This window comes from Sturnira hondurensis, unplaced genomic scaffold (genome assembly GCF_014824575.4).
Source record: "Sturnira hondurensis isolate 20B ecotype Veracruz unplaced genomic scaffold, ASM1482457v3 Scaffold0004257, whole genome shotgun sequence".
Classification (NCBI taxonomy): domain Eukaryota; kingdom Metazoa; phylum Chordata; class Mammalia; order Chiroptera; family Phyllostomidae; genus Sturnira; species Sturnira hondurensis.
In genome coordinates this window covers 6,505,077-6,529,096 of record NW_028076888.1, presented here as the reverse complement: position 1 = coordinate 6,529,096, position 24,020 = coordinate 6,505,077, and the positions used below count along the sequence as shown (strand labels likewise).

The following is a 24,020-nucleotide window of genomic DNA, read 5'->3' as shown; positions in this document are numbered from 1 at the left end:
TATAACAGCAATAGACGATTATACAGTGAAATTTAAATTTTTTTAGTTTTAAAAATAATACCGCCACAGCAACTTTCTGCACTATTTTTGTAACTTTTATGTAAATCTGAGACTATTTTAAAATAAAAAGTCTATTCTTAAAAGGTTATAACATTTATAACAGCAGCGGAAAACATCAAATACCCTCAGATAATTCTAATAAAAGATTATTGAGAGAAGTGACCAACATCAATGAATAGCAAGATAGGAATACACATAAACAACACATGAGTCGTGTTCAGAATATGTAAAGAGCTCTTGAAAGTCAATAAGAAAAGCATCCAACTGCTCACAGACAAACAGGCAGAGAGTCGAGGCACTTACAAGAGAAGATGCCCAGATGGCCCATTAACATCTGAGAAGGTTTAACCCTTTAGCAGCAAAAGAAATGAACATTAAAGCCACAGCGAGGTGTCACCACACAGTCACCCGCTTCCTGATGGCAAACATTTTAAAGGCTGTTGACACCAAGTGTCATCAAAGCTGCAAAATCCCGTGAGCGCTGGCTCATCCTCTGCTCGTGGGCGTCCCAGCCACCTGGGAAACCTGTTCGAATTGGCGGAATGTTGAGTGTCCACGAGCCCTATGATGTAACGATAGGTACGTGCCCAGTAGGAATCTGCGTTTGTGTAGAAAACATGGGTAAGGAATAGTCATGATGGCCATACTCATTTTAGCCCCAAACTGGAAACGACCCCAATAAGCCGTTAATAGGGGAACAGACAAGTAAATGGTAGTGTGTTTGTACACCTGTTAGCTGCTTCTACGGACAGCAACATGCGCGAATCTCACCATACAAGTGAAGAACACAAGAGTGAGTAAATCTAATAACAGAAGAATAAATAAAGTATGGTTTTATTTCTATGAAGTTCCAAAGTGGACAAAACTAATCTCCAGTGTTAGAAGCGACTGAAAGGGACCTTCCGGAGAGCTGGTCGTAATTCTGATATGGGCGAGAGTTTACACGGGGGTGCTGGTGTGAGACGAGTTGATGAACTGCACATGTATGATGTATGCAATGTTCAACAAAAATGAAGGAAATAATTAAAATGACTAGTTTGGCAATTCCTCAAAAAGTTTCACTTAGAATTGCCATGTGACCCAGCAATGCCACTTCTAAATGTACTCCCCTAAGAATTGAAAGCAGGGCCCTAGTTGGTGAGGCTCAGTGGGTTGAGTGCCAGCCTGTGAACCAAAGGGTCCCTGGTTCGATTCCCAGTCAGGGCACATGCTTGGATTGCAGGCCAGGTCCCCAGTAGGGGGCACGTGCCAGGCAACCACATATTGCTGCTTCTCTCCCTTACCTTCTTTCTCCCTTCTGCTCTCTCTAGAAGTAAATAAAATCTTTAAATAAATAAAACTATGTACATGATGCTATCATCCCAGACGATTTTCCACAACCAAGAGAAATGACTAGTTGGAGGTGCTGGTTCTCATTCATACCTCCCTGAACTGACCGCAGCTTAGAGAGGGGACTGGACCCGGAGGGGTACTTTTATCAGTGAGACAGTGCTGAGGCCGTAACTGGGAATGGCTAAAAATCCCATGGTCATACTGGGGTCTGGACAGCTCACAAGGAAGTTAGTCTATATCAACAGGGCCCATCTGCAGGGAGTCAGATGGCGACATCGAGCACCTCCCATCCTTGTTCTAATTTACTGAACGAGCGTAGCCTGTACCGTCTGAGCCAAAGCATTCCAGGTCACTCACCTTGCTGGGTCAGCACCCTTTGGGAGTGGCCGCAAGAAAGCCTTAGGTTATTAGATTGTGAGTTTCCGCCTGCAACTGACAACCCACTGAAATATTCTGGAAAACACAAAGAAGTCAGTGTAGTATAAGAATTTTGCTAACCTTCCGTCGCCTGCCTTTTGTTTGCTCCTCCATGTCCTGCTTGCAGAAACAAAATCACTTGGCCAGGGGGCCTCACTGGCCCTGTGCAGGTCAGGGGGAGGGCTGCGGTCACCTTGCCGCGGGACGGGTGCGGTCTGTCTGGCTGAGTAGCTCAAGCGAATATTGTCTACTCAGAACGATATCGTGCAGTGCCTTTTTTTTTTAAGTTTGGTACAAAATCCGGGGTGTGATGGTGAACAGCTGGTCTGCAGAGGGATCGAGGGTCCACAGTGAAACTGGAGTGAGTCTGGTGTCTCCCTGCTACCACGTCAAGGACAGTCCAGGCTGGCCCGGGGAGCCTGTTGGGAGGTGAGAAGGTGCCCATAAAAGGTGCTCAGATATTCACAAAATCCCATTTCCCAGGTTATAGAGAAAGGCACAGGCTTGTTTTTTAATTGAGGTGAAAGTCACAAAACATAAAATTAACTTCTCCTAAAGAGAACCAGTTAATGGCTTTTCTATTTCAGTGTTGTGTAACCACCATCTTTATCTAGTTCCAAAACATCTTCATCACCCCCAAAGAAAATCCTGTATCCAGCCCTGCCTGGTGTGACTCAGTGGATTGAGTGCTGGCCTGGGAACCAAAGGGTCACTGGTTTGATTCCCAGTCAGGGCACCTGCCTGAGTTGTGGGCCACCTCCCCAGGAGGGGGCATGTGAGAGGCAACCGCATATTGATGTTTCTCTCCCTCTTTTTCTCCTTCCTGGCCCTTCTGTCTGAAAATAAATAAAGTCTTTAAAAAAAAAAGAAAATCCGGGACTTCTGCCAAAATGGAGGCGTAGGTGGAAATACTGTGCCTTCTCCCACAACCAAGTTTGACTACAACAAAGGTTTAGTAAACAAAGACGCAGCCAAAGAATGGAAAATTGAACTATACAGAGTCCGACAACAACGAACCAGTCAACCGGACTGGTGAGAGGGTCGGAGCCAGCAGCGGAGCAAGGTCAGGCAGGAGAGATCCCCCAACCCCAGGCCCACAGGCAGCCGTGGACAGATCCCAGGTGTGGGGTAGCAACGGGCGGAACCAGTGAGGGCGTAAGGCGGCGGGTTGACTATGGTCACACATTCACGTGCAGATAAACCAGCAGAGGAGTGAGCAGTGTGACAGACTGCGCAGGCCCCAGCAGTGAACCCAGCCAGGACACAAGGCAGTGGGCTAACCCCGATCGCACATTCGAGCGCAGTGGGACAAACCTCGCGATTGGCGGTGGCAGCGGGAAGCAGCAAAGGGAGCCGCCATTGCTCCTCTCTGACCCCGCCCCCATGGACAGCGTCACAACCCAGTGACTGAGTTGCCCCACCCTGGTGAACACCTAGGGCTCTGCTCCTCAAATGTAACAGGCACCAACAGTCCAAAATATGGCTCAAGAACTCAAAGCCCCAGAGCCAGAAATAGCGAACTTCTCAGATGCACAGTTCAAAACACTGGTGATCAGGATGCTCACAGAACTGGTTGATTTTAGTCACAAATTAGAGGAACATATGAAGGCTAAACTAATTGAAATGAAGGGAGATGCACAGGAAACCAATAGTGATGGAAAGGAAACTGGGACTCAAATCAATGGAATGGATCAGAAGGAAGAACCAAACATCCAACCAGAAAAGAATGAAGAAATGAGAATTCAAAAAAATGAGGAGAGGCTTAGGAACCTCCAGGACATCTTTAAACGTTCCAACATCCGGATTATAGGGGTACCAGAAGGGGGAAAGAAACAGCCACGAGTGGAAAACTTATTTGAACAAATAATAAAGAAGAACTTCCCCTCCCTGTTTCCCTCCGTGTCTTTTTCCCTCCTGTCCCCTCTTTCAAAAAATAAATAAATAAATTTTTTAAAAAAAAAAAGACAAATTTTACTTTGGTGTAATTGTTATGTTTCCCCTTGATCAATTTTTTTAATCCTCGCCTAAGGACATGTTCGTTGATTTCAGAGGCAGAGAGGGAGAGGGAGAAAAACATTGAGGTGGGAGAGAAACATCGATGTGAGAGAGAAACACCACCCAGTGGCCTCCCCTATGCGCCCTGACCCAGGGTCAAGCCCACAGTCTGGATCTGCGCCCTGACCGGGAATTGAACCCACAGTTGGTGAATGCATGGATGGGTGGAACCAGGAACAGATCTCTCTTGTCAATAAATGAATATGCTCTGAAATCACAGAGGTTGTAAAGGAAGTGGAGAAAAGGAAGCTCTCCTCCTTTGCTAGTGGGATGCAAATTGGTACGACCCCTATGCAAAGTGTCTGGAGGTTTCTCCAGAAATTAAGAATAGAGCTACCATATAACCCAGAAATCCTTTTCTGAGTATATACCTGAAAAATTCAAAGAAATTATTAGTTCATATAATTAAAACTATAATTATATATTTTCTATATATATTCTATATATAGCAGATTCACAGTTCAAAATACTGGTGATCAGGATGCTCACAGAACTCGTTAATTTTAGTCACAAATTAGATGAAAAAATGAAGGTTGTGCTAAGTGAAATGAAGCAAAATGCACAGGGAACCAATAGTGATGGGAAGGAAAATGGGACTCAAATTAATCAAGTGGACCAGAAGGAAGAAAAAAACTCCCAAACAGAAAAGAATGAAGAAACAAGAATTCAAAAAAATGAGGAGAGGCTTAGGAACCTCCAGAACATCTCTAAATGTTCCAATATCCAAATTATAGGGGTACCAGAAGGGGAAGAGGAAGAGCCACAAGTGGAAAACTTAATTATTTGAACAAATAATAAAGGAGAACTTCCCCAGTCTGGCAAAGGAAATAGACTTCCAGGAAGTCCAGGAAGCTCAGAGAATCCCAAGGAAGTTGGACTCAAGAAGGAACACACCAAGGCACATCATCATTACATTAGCCAAGATTAAAATGAAGGAGAGAATTCTAGAAGCAGCAAGAGATAAGGGGACAGTCACCTACAAAGGACTTCCTATCAGACTGTCAGCTGATTTCTCAAAAGAGACTTTACAGGCAAGAAGGGGCTGGAAAGAAGTATTCCAAGTCATGACATTCAAAGACCCACAGCCAAGATTGCTCTATCCAGCAAAGCTTTGATTTAGAATTGGAAAGGCAGATAAAGTGCTTCTCAGATAAGGTCAAGTTCAAGGAGTTCATCATCACCAAGCCCTTATTATATGAAATGTTAAAGGGACTTGTCTAAGAAAAAGAAGATAAAAAAATATGAACAGTGAAAGGACAGCAAACTCACAGTTATTAACAACCACACCTAAAACAAAAGCAAACTAAGAGGACAGCTAGATCAGGAGTGGAACCATAGAAATGAAGATCACATGGAGGGTTAGCAAGAGGGGAGTGGGAGGAGGAGAAGGGGGGAGAAGGTACAGAAAATAAGTAGCATACACAGTAGGTAGAAAATAGATGGGGTGAGGGCAAGAGTAGTGGGGGAAATATAGAATCTAAAGAACTTGTGACACATGGACATGAACTAAAGGGGGGGATGGGGGAGGGGGTGTGCAGGGGGGAGGGGTGTGAAGGGGTAAATGGGACAACTGTAATAGCATAATCAATAAAACATATACAAAAAAACCAATGGTGTAGGAGGAACTAAACAAAAAATTGAACTGAAAACTCACTGGCACCTCCTGGTGCCTGAAAATAGCAAATGCAACAATAGTTGGGGGCCATGGTAGATATTTGAATATGGCAGGACTATTAGATGATATTTACAATGTTTGTATGTGACATAAAGGTATTATACAAAAACATGACTTTATTTTAGCAAAGACGGGGAGGAGAAAGAAATAGGACAAATTCATAAGTTTTTTTTAAAGACTTGTAACCGGGACAGGTTTACGCGTGTGAGGACATGGGGCCTGTCCAGACCTGAGAGTGAGGAAGGGCCAGGAATACAGCTCGGGACCCTCAGATCGGCCACTCTCTGCTCCCTCACAGGGAAGCAAAGCAGGAAACCCAACGGGAGCCCTGTCCTGTCCACTGTGGCTCCCAACCTGTTCCCTCAGAGACCAAAGCCGGGGAACCTGAGCTCCCTAACAGCCAGCAGCACCCTAACAGCCAGCAGCACCCCGACAGCCAGCAGCACCCTGGAGAGGTTTCAGCTCAAACATCTTTTCCTCACTGAGCTCACATCAGGATGACAGAAACAAGGTCAAACAGGTTTCTGAACAGTGGGGTCCCCCTCCTGCAACAAGGGTGCACCCCAGAATCAGTCTCTGGGGACCGAAGGTGGTTGAGACGGCAGGATCGCTCTGGTCAGAGAAAACACAACAAACCCAAGACACGGGAGTGTGACGTCTGGGCCCGCCCTGATGGCGGCGTGGGGAGGTGTCTGGGACAGGACCTGGGGATGGGGCAAAGGCAGCGATGAACACCAATGAACACCAAGGGAGGAAGGTTTGGGACCCGATCGGGGAGAACATTTTACCNTCAAACATCTTTTCCTCACTGAGCTCACATCAGGATGACAGAAACAAGGTCAAACAGGTTTCTGAACAGTGGGGTCCCCCTCCTGCAACAAGGGTGCACCCCAGAATCAGTCTCTGGGGACCGAAGGTGGTTGAGACGGCAGGATCGCTCTGGTCAGAGAAAACACAACAAACCCAAGACACGGGAGTGTGACGTCTGGGCCCGCCCTGGTGGCGGCGTGGGGAGGTGCCTGGGACAGGACGTGGGGATGGGGCAAAGGCAGCGATGAACACCAAGGGAGGAAGGTTTGGGACCCGATCGGGGAGAACATTTTACCTGACTAGCCAGCCACGACAACCACCAAGAGCCCCGAATAGGCTGCGTGCCAGGCCACCAGTGTTCGAAGCGCCTCGCAGGCAGCCCCCCAGTGGGTTCCCGGGAGGGGAGACCGAGGCCAGGACTCCAGGCCCCGCAGTTCTATGGAAAGTGGAATGAAACAGGGGTCCAGGAGGGAGAAAGGAGCCAGCCGGGGGCGGGTCATGGAGCCAGCTCCCAAGAGGTGCCTGTGGCCTTAGCCCCCCGAGTGGCGAGGAAACGTGTGGAGCTCAAGCTGAGCCCCGGTGGGGGCCGCGGGGCCCAGGCACCTGCACGGGCGGCTCGGCCAACCCAGCCTCTCCGGCTCGGCCTAGGATCAGAAATGCCTTCAGAGGAAGGAACGGAGGGCAGACCGGGGCACCGAGTCAGCCAGAGTGCCCGGAAGGGCGTCTGCCCCACGTACACCGACACCTGTAACCCCCTCCACAATCCTACAGGCATGAATACGACCGTTATTTCGGTTCTTCGGGCGGGAAAATGAGACAGAGAAGCAACTCACCAGAGCGAAGGGCCGGGGTGCCAAGCCAGGCGGTGTGGTTTCTGCTTGAAAGATGGTGAGCGGCCTGTCAGCAAAGGCATGCAAGCAGAGGCCTGGTAACTGGACAGCAGTTGAACAGGGGATTCCTACTGGGGACAGGGATTCAGATACAGCTAACCGAGGTCCTTTCCAACCAAAATTAGGGACCTTATGAGAAAGTATCTGAAAAAAAGGTGCAGGCAGCCAACCTGGGAAGCTCTGGGGCCAGAAGGTGGGGGAGGGGCTGAGGACCATCTCTTCTGATTGGGGTTCCCAGCAGTCACCTGACCTCACACCTGAGCTGCTCTCTCTCCCGCAGGAGAGAGCTCAGGCCTGGCCCGAGTTGGAATCAGCCTGCCCCGAGGGCCTGCCCCCCCCTTTCTGAATACCAGGAGCTGAATTAGCCAGAGAGAGGCTCCAGGCTGTGCAGAGAGACCCCTCAGGAGCAAGGCCAGGTCCACCCCACACCCCCAGCTCAGGGTCCTCATCTGCCAAACCAGGGTGGTGATGAGCCCCTCTCTGAGGCCCCAAGTTCTGTGACTGTGGGTCCAGGCAAGGAGGCCAGGCTGGGCTTCTAGAACAGTCCAGCCACTCCTGGGGTAGCTGAGAACAGCACAGTCTGAATCACAAAAAAGCCTGGATTTTGGCACAGTTACCACATACCGAGTGTTCTCTGCCTCCACACACACGGCACACGACACAGTCCCTGTTCGCCCGGTGTCCAGGTCCCCTTTAGTAATAACCGGCTCCCTACTTCTGATACTGTCTTCCACGCGTGAACGCTGAGGCGCTACAGTGCTTTAGGTTAGTTCGCTCTTCCCTCACACCCACAAACTGCCGGCCCTGGCATATCAAGTCCAAGTGTAACTGAATTCCAAAGAGCGGGATGTGGCCAGGTGGTGCTCCCCGGTGCCCCACCTGAGACCTTGGCTGGCAGCCTCCCTCCCTGGGGAGTCCCTCCTTATCTGGGGAGTCCCCTCTTTTCCACCCCTGAGCCCGGGCACCCAGATTAGGGATTGCGTGCAGCCCAAGCAGAGGACAAAGCGCTACTGTCCATTCTCAGGGAAGACCTGAGACAGGGACATGGGGCGTGACTCAGTGTCAACCCCAGACCTCGCAATGGCAACACTGACGAGGCCACACAGGGCCAGGCTGCAGCTGTCCCAGCTCAGAGCCGAGGGCCACCTGACCGGGAATTAGACCCAATGGACGGGCCTTTATGGAACCCCTGCTAGGAGTGCTGAGCGGGCCCTGTGTGAGGTCCCGTCAAGAGCTCTGCTCTCAGAGGCTGCACCTGGTGCCCAGGGCTGAGGATGGAGCGACGGCCGTTCCCGGGCAGCGGACGGGGGAAGAAATCCCAGGACAGCCGGGGGCTTGCTCTAAGGGCATGATGTCTACGGCCGTGAGGGGACTGGACCTCAGGTCCTGCTTTCCTAGGTCCCCCCACTCCCACCGTTTCTCTGGCTACATAGGAGTACAGGGCTGGGCAATACGCAGAGAACTGCTCTGAGAGTGGCCGCCCCAGTTTACTTTGCTGGCATCGGTGTTGGGGAGTCCAGTTCCTCTGCGTCCTTGTGAGCACCTGACGTAGTCCGCCAGCTTCAGGCGCTCTCACGGGTGTGTAGCAGTGTCTCACAGCGGCTTCCGTTTCCATGTCTCTGAGGACTGACCTTACCGAGCATCTTCTCGTGCACTTGTTTACCATCAGATGTCTTCTCCGGTGAGGTACAGATTCAACTGTTTCGCCCATTTTCAAACTGCAGTTTTCTTACTCATTACATGTTTGTCCATTCAGATCGGAGTCGTCTTCGGACAAATGACTTGCACACACATGTGCCAGCCTGTGGCTTGTGTTTTCACTCTCATAACAGTGTCTTACAAGTAGCAGAAGTTCTTAACTGTGTCCAAGTCCAATTTATCAGTGTTTTCTTTTGTGGATTGTGCTTCCGGTGTTGTTTTGTGTAACTCACGCTCACAGATATTCATCTCCTATGCTCCCGTACAGAAATTTTGTAAAGGTTTAATGTAGGCCTATGATCCCCTTGGAGTTATGAATAAAGGTTCTTTTTCCCACATATGGATGTGATTAACCAAGTGCATTTGTTGGAAGCACTCTCCTGTCGCCATGTGGTTGCTTCTGTCAGAAATCAGTGTGTGTGTGTGTGTGTGTGTGTGTGTGTGTGTGTGTGTGTTTGCTTCTGGGTTCTCTACTGTGCCCCATTGATCTAGCTGCTACGACGCACCGGTTTGGTAACTGTAACTCTATGACGAGTGTTGGCGTTAGGTAATAAGTCTTCCTGCTCCATCTTTCTCGAAGTGGTTTGGGTTACTCTAGGTTCTTTGCATTTCCACATAAATTGTAGAATCAACTTGTCAATCTCTACCCTCCCCCTCCCCCCAAAAGAAAGCCTGCTGGAATTTTGATTGTAATTGTGTTGAATCTATAGATAAATTTGGGAAGGATGAAGCCAACCTTGCATTCCCAGACTACGCCCCTTTTGGTCAAGATAAATAGTATCCTTCTCTTGTTGCATTCTGTTTGCTAAACTTTGCCTAATAACTTTTGTATCTGTGTTCATCAGGAATATTGGTCTGTAGTTTTGTGTCTTTAGTTTGGTTTTGGAATCAGAATAATGATGACTTCATACCGTGAGTGGAGGGGGCATTCCTTTCTCTTTAATTTTCTGGAAGAATTTGTGTCAAATTGGTATTATTTCTTCCTTAATTGTTGGGTAGAATCCACCAGGGAACCCAGCCGGGCCTGGAGTTTTCTCTGCGGCGAGGTTTTCTAGGACAAATGCAATTTCTTCCATTGATGTAGGACTGCATGGGTTACCTACTTCCTCCACAGTGAGCCCTGGCGCTTTGTATCTCTCGATAGGGTGTTCTCCCGTTTCCAAGGCAGGTATCAATGCACCAGCCCAGGGAGGGCTTTTTCCTAAACAGTCCCAAGAGCACTCTGACCTCTGTTGCCCAGCGTCCCCTACAGGCTGTGACACTGACCAGGGTATGTGCAGCCCCAGCCCCGGGGAGTGGCAGCCTGCCTGGGAAGGCAGCGGCTTCCAGGGCCTGGCCTCCAGTTCCCTTCACCCTCAAACCAAAACACTGACCGGGAGTCGAGCCTCCATACCAACAGCTGCACTTGAAATGTCTCCACACGTCACCAGAGTTTTGGTGCTGATGCAGAGTCAGAGAATCGAGTCCTGCCAATCAAAGCTCAGGGACCCACCCATCCGCCTGAGTCACTCAGCCCAGTGGCCAGGGCTGAAAGCTCATCACATCTCAACCTAATCCGTGGCTAATCTTTCTGAAGCTTTCTGCTGGCCACTGGGGACACAAAAAGCTCAGAGCTGTGACCCTCCCTTGAGCCTTGGAGCAGGAAGTTTTGTCTTCAGAGAAGGAAGCCTTGATGTGGCATTTGGGGACACGAAGGGCCATTCAAAGGCAGTTTTCTTGGTGGGTAGAGATGGTGTGTGAGGCTGGACAGCTGCGGCTTCTTCTTTCTCTGGAGTCTCCACTCTGCTTCTGTTGGCAAAATTCCGTTTATCTCCACAAATGTTCCGCTCTTGGTCTCGGAATCACCATGGAGGTACAGACAGCGGTGAGGAGGCAGATGCAGGCAAACACAAGGAAACTGTGGGCCCCGATGGCCTCCTGGGTGAGACGAGGAAGGAGGCGGGAGGAAGAAATGACGGGGGTGGGGGCCTTCATGAGTCCTAAGGAGTTTCTCGGTGGCCAGTTTAGTGTTTACTACAGAATGACGGAGCTAGAAAATCAGGTCCCGCCCTCGCCTGCAAAGGAACGGCTTAGCCTTTAACAGTAGGGATGCAGTGCCCTGTGGCCGCGGTGCGGGGGAAGTGGTGCTGAATTGCACACCTTTGGAAACAGGAAGGGGCTGCGGCAGCTTGCTTCTCATTGCCTGTGACCTTGGCGGACCAGCGCCCCTGGAAACTAGCCCTTTCCCCTTGGAGTGAGGGCCTCTGGTCAGTAACGGGAAGCTGGCACATTCAGAGTTTGGCCACTGTGGCACCTGTGTTCTCCGGCCCTCCAACGTGCCGGCCAGCCGCCCCCTGTCCACGGAGCAGATGTTCTTGGCAGAAAGGAACCAGTGCTTATTTCGCGAGGCCTCTCTTCCTCGGGGGTCGGCAGGAGGGGAACAGGGAGCCGGGTGAGGGCAGCCCACCACGCTCCCAGCCGAGGGCCTCACTCACCAGGGTGTAGGGGAACACGAAGCCCACGATGAAGTCGGTGAGCCAATGCACAGCCCCGTCCACCATGAAGGCGGCCGGCCAGGAGGACTTCAGGAAGATCTCGGTCCTCACCACAGAGGGGACAGGACCTCGAGGGAGGACAGCACAGGCCCAGTGTGGCAGAGCAGGGCACCGAGGGTCCTAGCTGCGCCCCAGGCCCCCGATCGTCAGGTGTCGCAGACTGTGGGTGGAGGGAAGAAGCTGACACCCCTCAGCCAGTGCCCCGCTTCCTCCCCACTCTGGCTCCTCCCGGGCACACCCACAGCTGCGCAGAGCAGCGCGGAGGACCACCGCCCTCCCTCCGAGGGCCTCCAGGTCACTCGAAGTCTACTCTCTCCTGGAGCTGGTGTCGTTTTGAAATTCTCAGCCAGAGCTCAAGGAGCGCCTGTGCCCGGGAAGTGCTGCCCCCGCGTGGTAGGTTTGGGGAATGGCAGGCACCTGCTGTGGGCACCTTGCCTCTGGCCTGTTTCTCCATATTTTCCCTGAAGGAGACTTGTCTAAAGTCACTTTTTCCCTAATCATCATCCCCTATAAAAACTTTAATATACACTGTATATCTGTTTATTTACTATAAGTCTGCCTATGGCTTTACACATTAAAAAAGATTCTGTCTGTCCCCCCGGTCCAACTCTTGGGGTTGGGGGGGGCGGCGTGGGAAATGCACAGCCTCAGTGGATGGAGATGGAGAGGAGCTGAGAGCTCAAAACGAGCTGCCCTTGGGACATCCAATGAGAAACTCCTACCCTCCAAGGAGGGGCCTTCACGGGGAGGGGCCATCTGTGCCCGCCACCCAGCCCAGCCTCCCTCCTCCCCTCTGGGCACCCGGCCCACTTGTCACATCAGTCCAGGGCCTGACCCCCAACCTCCCAGCTCATCTGATTGTCCGTGTCTTTCAGGCAGGGGCTGAGACCCGGAGAAGCTCGCTCCAGGTGACGTGGACAGTAAGGGACAGAGTGGCTGAAGACCCAGGTCTCCGACCCACCACAGCCCTTTTCCTTCTGGACCCTCCTGCCTCCACACTCAGGGCATGTGCTGAAAATTCCACTTAAACATCCTTCGAGCTCTGGCTGGTGTAGCTCAGTGGATTGAGCACAGGCCTGCAAACCAAAGGATCGCGGTTCGATTCCCAGTCAGGGCACAGGCCTGGGTTGCAGGCCAGTTCCCAGCAGGGGACGCAATGAGAGGCAACCACACATTGATATTTCTCTCCCTCTCCTTCCCTTCCCCTCGAAAGATAAATAAATAAAAATTAAAAAAATATCCTTCGACACAACTGTGTCCCCGGGGCCTGGCCGGGGACTGGCACCGCCCAGACTAAGCAGATGACCTGCCCACGTGAGTTGAAAGGATCAGTACTTTGGTTTACAAACAGCTTTCAAAACCAAGATTCTGCAGGGAACATTCTATTCTTAGGAATCAGATGTGCTTTCCCCCAGGCAGTGAGAACAGGGTCTGATCCTCAGAAGGACACACAGAGGAGGGGAGCCTGGGGCCTGGAGGCGGACTGAGGGGGGCCCACGTGAAGACCCGAGGCTGCTGGCATGTGGGCGGGGTGTGGAAAGAAGCCAGCAAGGAAATGTGCCTGGAGGTCAGGGCACCAAAGACATCTGAGCCTCAGGTGGACTGTGTGCTTGGAGGAGGTAGGGAGCATGGGGAGGGTCTGGACATAAACCCAGGCACCCCCAGTGGGGACTGGCCAGCATGAGCTCCCTCTGCAGTGGCTCAGCTCCGTGTCAGGTGCTGGCCCTGAGGCTGGACACCCCTGGGAGCCACAGGAGATGGGGAGGGGGGGCACTGGCCTGGCTATGGCACCAGGCGGCACTTGGTAAATGCTTGTTGAATGGAGGAAGGCGAGCTGGAATCACCTTTAAGGAAAAGGTACAGTCAAGCCGTGGTTCTCGAACAGCTTTCATGGGTGACTTAAGGTCGAGATCCGAGGTCCCAGTGTGCACTGAGCTTGGGCCCTGAGCATGGGTGCAGTTTGGACGGGGACAGAGGATCAGGTGCAGTGAGCCTCAGGGCAGCACAGGTCAAGGACGTCCACCGATTCAACAGGCATCTGCGGAGCTCCTTGGACAGTGCTATCCCCGAAGGCTGGGAGGGCGTGTGTGCAGGTCCTCACTGGGCCCGATGGAATGTCCTGAGGTGCAGGCGAAGACACAGATGACACTGAGGTAGGACAGCTCTGGGACGGTGCTCTGGGGGAAGGCGGGGCAGTCGGTGCCTGACAGGGCCTGGTCCAGGACCTCTGAGAGCTCGAGGCCAGGAGTCCCACGGACAGAGAGTCTGCCTGCGCCCAGGCTGCCCTTCCTGACACAGGCAGGAGCCACACCTGGGCTGCTGAGCACCCACCTGGACCCCAAGGGTTCTGTGGGCAGGAGCGGGAGGAAGATGACACCAGGCTCTGACACCCCACACTCTGGTTCCCAGAGGGCTCCTTACCCAGACGAGAGGAGGGTCACAGGAAGAGAACCAACCTGCTGCTCATTTATTCTCTGCTCGTCCCCTTAACTTTCCTGATGCCTGTGAGCTAGGAAGTTACTGTTTCGATCTTACCCAGGTGCCCAGGTGGACTCAGAGCCCAGAGAGCCGGGACACAGGCGACAAGGACCCGAAGGCCCTTGGAGGTCAAACAACGACCCACGTCAGATGATCAGCAGGGACAGTGCTAGGACCCAACTCCCACTAGCTGAGAGAATCCTTCTAGAAGCCTCGAGACCAGGAGAGCTGGCAGACCATCTGTGGTCCCTGCAGCCAGGACAGCGGCCAGCACAACCCCAGGCAACCAGACATCAGCCAACCTAACTGCGCAGGTAACTATTTCACTGCAATCATCAAAAATGCTGTGGAGGAGGGGCTGGTGCTGTGCGGGCAGCAGAGGTGGGCCGGGAACGCCTCCTTCCAGGACTGGGTGTCCCAGCCTCAAGGTGAAAGATAACCCGGGGTGGGGGGGGGAGGGCAGCCTCCCGGAAGGCAGGATGACGTGGGGTGAAGAGCCAGAGCAGTGTCGAGCTCTGACTCAGGTCTCAACAGAGACAACTGGGGGGTGGGGAGTCCATGGCCACCTCTGCAGCAAACGAGGGCGTGGCTGAGGCTGGCAGGCCACCTCGGACACCGGGGGCCGGGTGGGCAGCTGCTGGGTGTGCCTGGCAGGGCTGGCGGGTGGTTGCCCAGAGACCGTGAGATGCAAGGCATGCCTGGGGACCACACTTCGGTTTCCAAAATGTAACTAACACCGATCTCCGTCTAGTTTTATTGACTTCTTTTCATTTGCTTAAGTTCCCTGAATGTAGAAAGTCAGATTAGTTTTAAAATTAGAAAAAAAAATAAGGTCTTTGAAAGGAAAACTTTGATTAAACTGAAACAGGAATGTAACTAGCACTTTCCTCGCTGGCCTCGTCCCCCACTCTCCGCTCACCTGCCCCTCCACCGCCTGCCCATCCGCTCCCTCTGTCCGTCTGCCTGCAGGTCTTTGCGTTTGGCCCACTCCTGAGGAGGAAGTCTTTCCCGAGGAGAGGATGGCAGAGCAGACACCGTCTCTGAATCACCCAATTGCCCCTTCTCACACTCTCCTACATGGGTGTCAAGCGTTTCCGTCAGCTGGCGCAGTTACTGCAAAAGCAACAACGGTGAACAAGTAGTCACGTTCGCTGCTTGTTTTCAAAGTCCTTCACGTGCTGGCCATCTTATATGTATTTTCAAATTTTTTTGTAAAACATGGAAGAAATCCGTGCTTGAGAAAATTAGAAATCAAAATGATGTATTTCTTCTCTGGGCAGCCTATTGCGTTCACGTTTCCTTTGACTTTGACCCAGGTACTCGTTTCCCGGTTACTTTGTAGCTTCTCGCATTAGTTTCTTCTCCCAAGTGTTCTGACGGGCCGTCTGAGATACTTTTAGTGTTGGAAACGACGTACATCTTGACACGCAGCAGGTTTCAAGAGAGCATTCTCCCTTTTGTAACCTGGGGACTATTTTAAGGGCACCTTTATAAACGGAACCAAGCCCATCCTCCGTCTGGACCCTCTCAGCTGCCTTGCGAGTCACCCCCGCCTCAGCTAAGCTTATCATCCTCTTTCTCTTATCACACACGAGGGCGTTCGGTCCACATAACTGCTCATCCCAACCCGAGTTTTTCCGATGGTCCACGAGACTGTTCTCACTTTCTTATTCTCCGGAAGCGGAACGACCTCCCCTCTCCCAAACCTCCTCCGGGTGGTTCCACGCTAGTGTGCACTCTCCAGTGCCTCCGAGCCTGGGCCTTTTCCTACAGAAACTCACATTTCATTGTAAATTCTCCTGTATGCGGCAGTTAGGGCATTGCATTTATTTACCGGCATTCCTGTGTGCAGGTGAGCGAAGTCGCCCACGAACATCCCTGCAGGGCCAGGCATCCCACAGTACTTGCGTGGAAGGGAGTGTGGGCGGGACACGGCTGAGAAGTGCTTTGGGCTGCTGGATCCGGGTCTGTTATGGGGGCCTCCCACCCCACTGCACACTCCCTCTGTGTCTCTAGTCCCTGCTCCCAGTCCCATCCCACCCTCAGGGCAGGGAAATGAAGTCAGACCTGGGAGCAGCGCCAGGCTCAGCGTGAGGCAGGCCGAGCTGCAGATGCCACAGCCAACCAGCAGGAGGCACCATCTCCCCAGACATTCAACCGTGACAGCCTGGAGCAGAAGAGGGGACAGTTGACCGACTCTGTGGCCCAGGGGGCACCCAGAATTCTTGGACTGGTGCCACCACTCCCTCCTCCAGCCCCTCCCTAGCACCTCGTCTTACACTTTCTAGGTTCTGTATCTGGTACTCTGCCAGCTTGGAGCCCTGCTGACCCCGCCCCCCCAGCCACGTGGAGCCACCGCCACCATGCAGCGAGGCCGGACAGGAGCAGCGCCATGCCACCCACGCAGGTTAGACATGAGGCCAGCTTCCCCCGTGTGCTCACACCACCACACTGACCCCAGGAAGGAAGGGGGCTTCCCTGTCTTCTGGACTGGGTCCCCCCGGTACAGTGACAACAGTGACGAGGGTGCCAGTGGTGACCATGGACCCTAGAGGAGGGGCTCTGAGGGTGGAGGAAGGGTCTGTCCAGGAGACTCAGCAGGAGGAAGGTGGACAGACCCCAGGAAGGGTGATAACTCACTGGGCGCCCCCCACCCCCCCATCACCCTCCCCTGCGGTTTCCCGTCTCATCTCCTGCCCACCCTGCTCTCCCTTGGACTGGGGCTCCCGCTGGCTCTGGGGGAAGCGCGGATGAGGAACAGGTAGCTCTATAGCGCACCTTCAGCCTCCCAGGAGCTCAAGAAGCAGAAATCGAGACAATAGTGAGAACACTCACTGTGGGGAAAGTTCCAGAGCAGGAGGTCCAACCCGCAGCCCACCAGGCACACCCGGCCAAGGCCAGCTGTGCAGACAGCTCAGCACAAAATCATACATTTACTTAAAACCTTCCTTTTTGCTCATCAATTTGCCTTGGTGTTTGTGTATTTAACACGTGGCCCAAGACAACATTGCTTCTTCCAGCGCGGCTCAGAGACACCAGAAGGTGGGATGCCCCAGAAGCCTGGGCACCCCTCGGAGAAAGGGGCGTCACGGGCACCTGGCCTCGTGCGTGAACCAGTGTCCCTTTGGGTTACTTTTTAACACTGTGTGCGGCGAGGCGCAGCCAGCTCAGATTTCAAACAGAGAGCTGCGTGCCAGCAGCGTCCTGCTGAGTGTGAACCACACCTGCTGGGGCACACGGGGCACTGCAATCACTGCAGCCAGGTCCCAGAGCAAGAAACGTGTGTGGGCACACGTGTGCGCACCCAGCTCTGTGTCCCTCGGTGGGCTCAGTGGGGGGCTCCTGTCTGTCTGCAGGGCACCGGCTCAGGAACCCCACCCTGACAGTGGAAAGGATATTCCGGGTCGCTCACCAAGACGACGGTCATCACTACGTGGACCACGCCAGAGCCCACGGTCATGTGATGGGAATGAGCGGCCTCCCCGCCAGCCGAGGCGTAGATCATGTCTGAGGGGTAGTTGATCCAAAGCAAAAGCCCAGGGGCTGTGAGGACAGGTCGGAGGCGGTGGCCCCTGGCTTACCTTCCAGGACTCTTCAGCGGACGATCTGGAAAGGCCCGGGGGTGGGGGGTGGGGGGCCCTGGACAGGGAGGAGGCAGCTGGTGGAGGGGGAGAGAGCTGTGACATGGAGTGAGCGGGATGAGGCAGAGCCGGCTCTGCCCGGGATCCAGGTGGCCACAACCCCTCTGCCCGCCGAGCCTCGGCCTCTGCATCTTCGAAGCGGGATCTGGACCTGGGGCCCCCTTAGGCCTCTTCCTTGGCCGCTGTGTCCCTCCACTATCTCAGGCCCCTCGGAGTGACACCTCACCTCTCACTCTGGGCCAAGCTCAGCTCCTGTCCTGACCCAATCCCCAGGGCTGCCCACGTAGCCCTCCCGTAAGCCATACAGGCTGCTGCCCATTCGGTGGCTCCCACCACGGCTGTTCCCCCCTCCCAGCATCACTTGGTCGACACCCCCGAGTGGCCAGGTGCCACTCGTCCTGACACTTTCCTTCAGTGCCTGGGTTACCCACCCACCCATGAGGTTTCTGGAAGCCGTCCTCCAACCCCACCCATTTTTTTCAGATCTCTGTTCTTCCCTCTACGCCAGTGACAGGTCCAGCTATGGCCCGAGAACCAGGTTCACAGAAAGTGATGCCACCAGTGGCCGAGGCTGAGCAAGTCCACGGCTGCTCCTGACCCAGCTGCGCCCACTAACCACTCTCCCCTGGAAGCCTGAGCTTGGTTCGGGGGACCTGCAGCTCCCCGCAGCTGGCTGGTCTCCTGCAGAGAGGACAAAGGGCCATGGGCAGGACACGCTTCCTCCCGGGGACTGGGAAGGCGGGTCCCTCTTTTTCTGAAAAGAGGAAGGCACGTGGGAGCAGAGCAGCATGAGGAAACAGACAGAACCCCCAGGTTCCCTGCTGACGTTCTGCACCCCACTTTCAGGCTGCTCCTGACACCCATCTGCATTGCCGAGCTGCCTCTGTTTGTTTGTTCCTGGCAAACCAAAGGAGCGTGTAGTAGGGGGCGGCTGCCCAGAAGCCCTGGGTTTCAGACTCTGCCTTCTCCCGGCTCCGGTGGAGCCGCCTGTGTCTCACTCTCGTTCCCTCCTGGACGCAGAACTCGACTCTGCACCCTTGAACTTGGCAATGGCACGCACACCACAGTACCGATACCACTACTACTCATGGCAGTTCAGTGAATGTGCGCTGGGTCTAACTGAATCAGGTGGCTTTCAGGGGGGCCACGGGTTCTGAGCGGGGACCTTACCGGACACTGCCACGGCCTGGCTGCAGGGTGGACCACCCCCGTGCACGCAGGCCGCCCTCCCGACCCCACGGACTGTGCTGATGCTGGGGAGCTGCTGGCCGGCCATGAGCACGATGACGGAGATGAGCTGCCACCAGAGAGGCAGGAAGGCGAGCAGGCTGAGCTGACAGGCGGCCCTCGGCCCTCTCTGCCTGGTCCTCTGTGTTCACTTCTTCAGTCTCATCCTCTGTGTCGGCCCAGCCCCTCATTTTTCTCAGAGCTGCTGGGAGCAGAGTGGGGGGCCCGTCTGTCGCTGACAGCACCTACCTGCAGCGTAGGGAGGCAGGGGCAGCTCCTCACCCCTCAGCCCACCTCTGGCCGCAGGCTCACTGGTTCCCCAGAGCAGGGTGTTCTGACTCCAACTAGGGCCCAACAACGGGGTGATGTCCCTAACCCCAGCCACACCCAACCCTGGCTTAGTGCTCAACTCTGGACACCAGTCAGCTGTGATTCTGACCTGGTCCCTGCTCTCTGCTGGATCACAGCTGGGCGCTGGTCCATCCGCCACCTGCCTGTCCTGGGCTTTGGGTGCTATGGAGGGACATTGCAGCAGGCGTGGGAGCTGGCAGGGAAGTGTAGGCGAGAGGGTGTTGGCAGAGCAGCCGGCACCTCCAGTACCTTGTCGTGCTGTGTCCTCATGCCTTTCTGGATCAGGGTGTACCGCGGGCTCTCGGGGAAGAAGGGCAGGGACAGGAGCTGCAGCAGCTGGGGGCCCCCGTGAGTGCCAAGAGCACCGGCCAGCCTGGCAGGGACCAACACAGAGAACTGGACACTGGCCGGTCAGGGTCCCTGAGGGCTCTGGACTCCCTCCAGCTGACCTGCCTCACACCCTGACTCCCCTCTTACAAGGTCACTCGCCCACGATGTGCCAGCCCTTGGGGAGAACTGAGGACAGCGGGGACCTAGTTCTTGCCAAGCTGTGGCTGGCTGCCCAGGACCCACCTGCACGGGGGTTCCATGGGGGTTCCCGAGGCCGGGCTGGGCTTCTAGAACAGTCCAGCCACTCCTGGGGTAGCTGAGAACAGCACAGTCTGAATCACAAAAAAGCCTGGATTTTGGCACAGTTACCACATACCGAGTGTTCTCTGCCTCCACACACACACACGGCACAGGACACAGTCCCTGTTCGCCCGGTGTCCAGGTCCCCTTCAGTAATAACCGGCTCCCTACTTCTGATACTGTCTTCCACGCGTGAACGCTGAGGCGCTACAGTGCTTTAGGTTAGTTCGCTCTTCCCTCACACCCACAAACTGCCGGCCCTGGCATATCAAGTCCAAGTGTAACTGAATTCCAAAGAGCGGGATGTGGCCAGGTGGTGCTCCCCGGTGCCCCACCTGAGACCTTGGCTGGCAGCCTCCCTCCCTGGGGAGTCCCTCCTTATCTGGGGAGTCCCCTCTTTTCCACCCCTGAGCCCGGGCACCCAGATTAGGGATTGCGTGCAGCCCAAGCAGAGGACAAAGCGCTACTGTCCATTCTCAGGGAAGACCTGAGACAGGGACATGGGGCGTGACTCAGTGTCAATCCCAGACCTCGCAATGGCAACACTGACGAGGCCACACAGGGCCAGGCTGCAGCTGTCCCAGCTCAGAGCCGAGGGCCACCTGACCGGGAATTAGACCCAATGGACGGGCCTTTATGGAACCCCTGCTAGGAGTGCTGAGCGGGCCCTGCGTGAGGTCCCGTCAAGAGCTCTGCTCTCAGAGGCTGCACCTGGTGCCCAGGGCTGAGGATGGAGCGACGGCCGTTCCCGGGCAGCGGACGGGGGAAGAAATCCCAGGACAGCCGGGGGCTTGCTCTAAGGGCATGATGTCTACGGCCACGAGGGGGCTTGACTTTTCAGGGTCACGGTGGGTCTCCACCACGTGCACAACCGCTGAGAGAGTGCAGTTTCCCAGTGTGGACTGTAAGTGAGAGCAGCACACCTCCAGGTTCCCTGCCACGTCTGTCTCCAGCTGCCCACCACCAGCGACCCCAGCACGCCGCCCAGGGGAAACATGGAGACGGTGCCAGACCACAGCAGCAGCGCGTCCTTCTCACCCACGGAGGTCCCGTGTCGCTCAAAGTAGGTGTCATTGTAAAACACCTTCAGGACCTAGAAAACACTGGCCCACCCACAGCCAGCAGTCTTAGGTGACTCATGAGAGAACTAGGTTGACAGTGGCTGCCTGGTCCCCTTGGGCCCACCTTGTGCGGCGTGTTGACCTCGGCAAGGTTGTAGCCATACTGGAAGGCCGAGCCAGAGGCCGCGCTCAGGGTCGCCAGCACCAGTGTGGGCCGGAGCCTCTGCGGACAGGAGGTCTACAGTCAGGGCCTCCATCAGTGGAGCCCAGGCTTGGCCGGAAGGAGGGGCCCCCCACGCCATGCCCTGGGAAGGAGGGGCCCTTATCAGTAGGTTGGACGGGCCTCCCTGAGCAGGGACTTTGGGGCTGAACCCCGAATGGGTGAGAGGAAGCAGCCTGTGAGCTTCGGGGGAGGAATCAGAGCCAAGCCCCACCTCCACCAAGAAGCACCTCTGAGATGGGTGTCCCCTCCCCCCACCCCACCCCGGGCAGGTGTTCAGGAAAGCCCAGGCAATTGCCTTGTGTGGACACCACAGCACCCAGGGCAGCTCTGTGGGACTGGCCCCACAGCCCAGTCTGGGGCTGAGGCAGCTGCCTGCGTCGGAGCTTCCCAGGACTCCAAGAAACCAGCTGATCCAGAGCCATAGCCCTTGGGTACACTAACTCCTACCCCCACCGTCAGCTGGGTGACTGCCGATAGACCTCAGCCCCGCATGCCCAGAGTGGGTGCAGGGAGGTGTGGGGTGCAGGACCCTGGCACCCTCGGAGGCTGGGGGATGGGGCAGGGACAGGACTGGCCCTGCAAGAAGGGTGGCATCTCCAACCTCACCCAGTCACCCACGATTCTTTAGAGCCAGACTCAGCCTCCCTCTCTTGTGTCTGCGCTGGGGTGTCTGAGACAGCGGCTGTCCCCACGCTGACCTCCCCAGGCTGGGGAGCCCAGGAAAGGCAGGGCAGTGCTGTCCTCGCTTTTTCACAAGCATTTTAGGGGCCTTCTCCTCCCCACGAAACAGGTCCCCCCTTCGGGTGGCGTTTCCTAGTCTTGGCCCTTACCCCCCACCTGGGTGGGCTGGGCGTCTCCATCCGGACCAGGTGGGAAACAGGAGCGCTCTGCCTCCCACGCGATGTCTGTGCGTGGGAGGTGCCAGTCCTTTCTCCCAGGGCCAACGTGGCTTTATTGTCTTTTGGCCTCTAGACCCAGCGACTTTCCCCAGGAGCACATTTTCCTTAGATGGGACGATAAGATACGTCAGACACGCAGCACGGATTCTGGCTCTGCCTCCGCTGAGCCCCAAACCAGAAGCTGCCCCATTGCGCCAAGGAGGGGGAAACCCCGCAGGTCTCTGGGCGGGGCCCTGACTGCCTGGGTCTCCCGCAGGCTCCTCTGGGCTGCTCCAGTGTGAGTTGTTGGCATTTCCTCTCACAAACGTGGACTAACTGTTCACTTGTGGGGAAGAGCAAACAAAATACTTTCAAAGAAATACAACTTAATTATTTCTAACCACACCTACGGTAGTAAGTAAGTCAGTAACATCTTGAGGTGTTCGTTGGCAAAGTATCTCCATGAAGAAAAAATAAAGTAGGAATGACTGAATCGGTTGTGGCAGGCTGCTGTTTCAAAGGATAATTATGAAAGTTACGTAAGAATGTGGCAACATCTTAAGTCACCAGAGCAAAAGACACTCGGGTGGCTGCGTAAAAAAATGCGTGGGCCTAGGGATGGCAGCATGAGGGGCCCCATGGGATAAGAGAACGCGGGGTCCTTAAGTCTCCCAACGGTCTGCTCGTCACAATTCACATATTCTGTAAAGCACCGATTTTCGACCTTTTTTCTCTCATGGCACACATAAGCCAGTTACTAAAATTCTGGCAATTTTTTTGCCAACCTAACTGCCCCCCCGCAAAAAGGTATAACTTTGATTCATTCACCCCGAACGGCTGCTGTTGTGTTGGCCGTTGTTGTTTTTTGTTCGATGATCTAAGGGAAGACGTCACTGCCCGGACTAGGAAACCTCGGGCACCGTGCCGGTGGAAATCGCTGCTCTGAAGCTCTGTGTTTTCCCCGCTGTGCCCCTCAGGGGTTCAGAGGCCTGGCCGGCAGCGTCGTTAACTGTTAGGAAAGGCTTGTGTAGCGCTGTCGCATAGGAACGGGCTGGGACACTTCCGACCAGGTCATAGTGAGCCCAGAGGGGCTGTGCTCAGCTGGTCGCCCTGTGAGGGGCCCTCTTTCCTTCTTTCGGGCTGAGGGTGTGCTCCTGGGCTCCGCTCAAAGCGCATGCGGTCTGCCCCCCGCTCTCTGTGTTTCAGACCCCGTGGGGAGAGTCCGGGCCCTCCTGCAGCAGCAGGCAGCGGGGTGGGCCACCACAGCCCCCATCACGGCTGCCCCGTGGGGGCACGGACACGCTGCGAGGGGCTGGATCTGGTGCACGCGCTCTCTGCTGTCTTGCTGTGAATAGACGCTGCATCACTAGAGCCTGGTGTGTGAACTGCCTCTTCTCAGTGACCTTCACTCATACCCTGGTCTCTCCCCTCTGTAGCACTTACCAGCTTCTTCACCTTGGCGGCACAGCTGGCCACCCAGTGCACAGCAAAATACTGACATTCAGATCTCTACTAGCGGTCTGTTCAAGGCAATCAAGGCTTTTTCTATCGTGCTCCTCCGATTTCTTCCAGCCCCTTCCCGTTGCCCAGTGCCAAAGCCATTGCTATATTTTTAGGTATTTGCTACAGTTTCTCCCACTCCCAGTACCAAGGTCTGTATGAGCTTCCTGTGGCTGTTGTAACAAGTCACCACACACTTAGTGGCTTAAAACAGCACACGTTTATTACCTTACAGTTCTGGAGGCCATAATGGTGACATGGGTCTTCTGGGGCTAAAACCGAGGTGTCCACAGAGCTGTATGCCTCCCTGGAGGCTCCGGGGAGAATCCGTTTTCTGGCCTTTTCCAGCTGCCGGAGTACCCTGTACTCCCTGGCTTGTGGCCCCTTCCTCCCTCTTCAAAGCTGCAACGGGAGACCGAGTCTTTCTTGCGCGGCTGTCTTCCCAGGTCTCCCTCTTCAACATGGCTACATTGGGTCCCACTGAGTAATGCGCAATAATCCCCCATCTCAGAGTCAGCTGATCAGCAGCCTTAATGCCATCTGCAATTTCAATCCCCCTT

At 54.6% G+C, this 24,020-nt stretch overlaps 1 protein-coding gene across 1 annotated transcript; it reads right to left on the bottom strand.

Annotated features, from left to right (window-relative positions):
• Nucleotides 1-10,283: 10,283 nt before the first annotated feature.
• LOC118986281 (solute carrier family 2, facilitated glucose transporter member 7-like) lies at nt 10,284-22,171 on the bottom strand. The gene is given in 16 exon segments (XM_037045054.1): nt 10,284-10,741; nt 10,744-10,773; nt 10,776-10,854; nt 11,412-11,539; nt 13,573-13,674; nt 16,017-16,116; nt 17,362-17,492; nt 18,830-18,924; nt 18,926-19,019; nt 19,418-19,438; nt 19,441-19,506; nt 19,509-19,541; nt 19,742-19,814; nt 20,760-20,891; nt 20,984-21,082; nt 22,157-22,171. Coding segments are annotated over 16 exon segments (1,395 nt in total). The 3' UTR covers nt 10,284-10,544.
• Between the last annotated feature and the right edge of the window lie 1,849 nt (nt 22,172-24,020).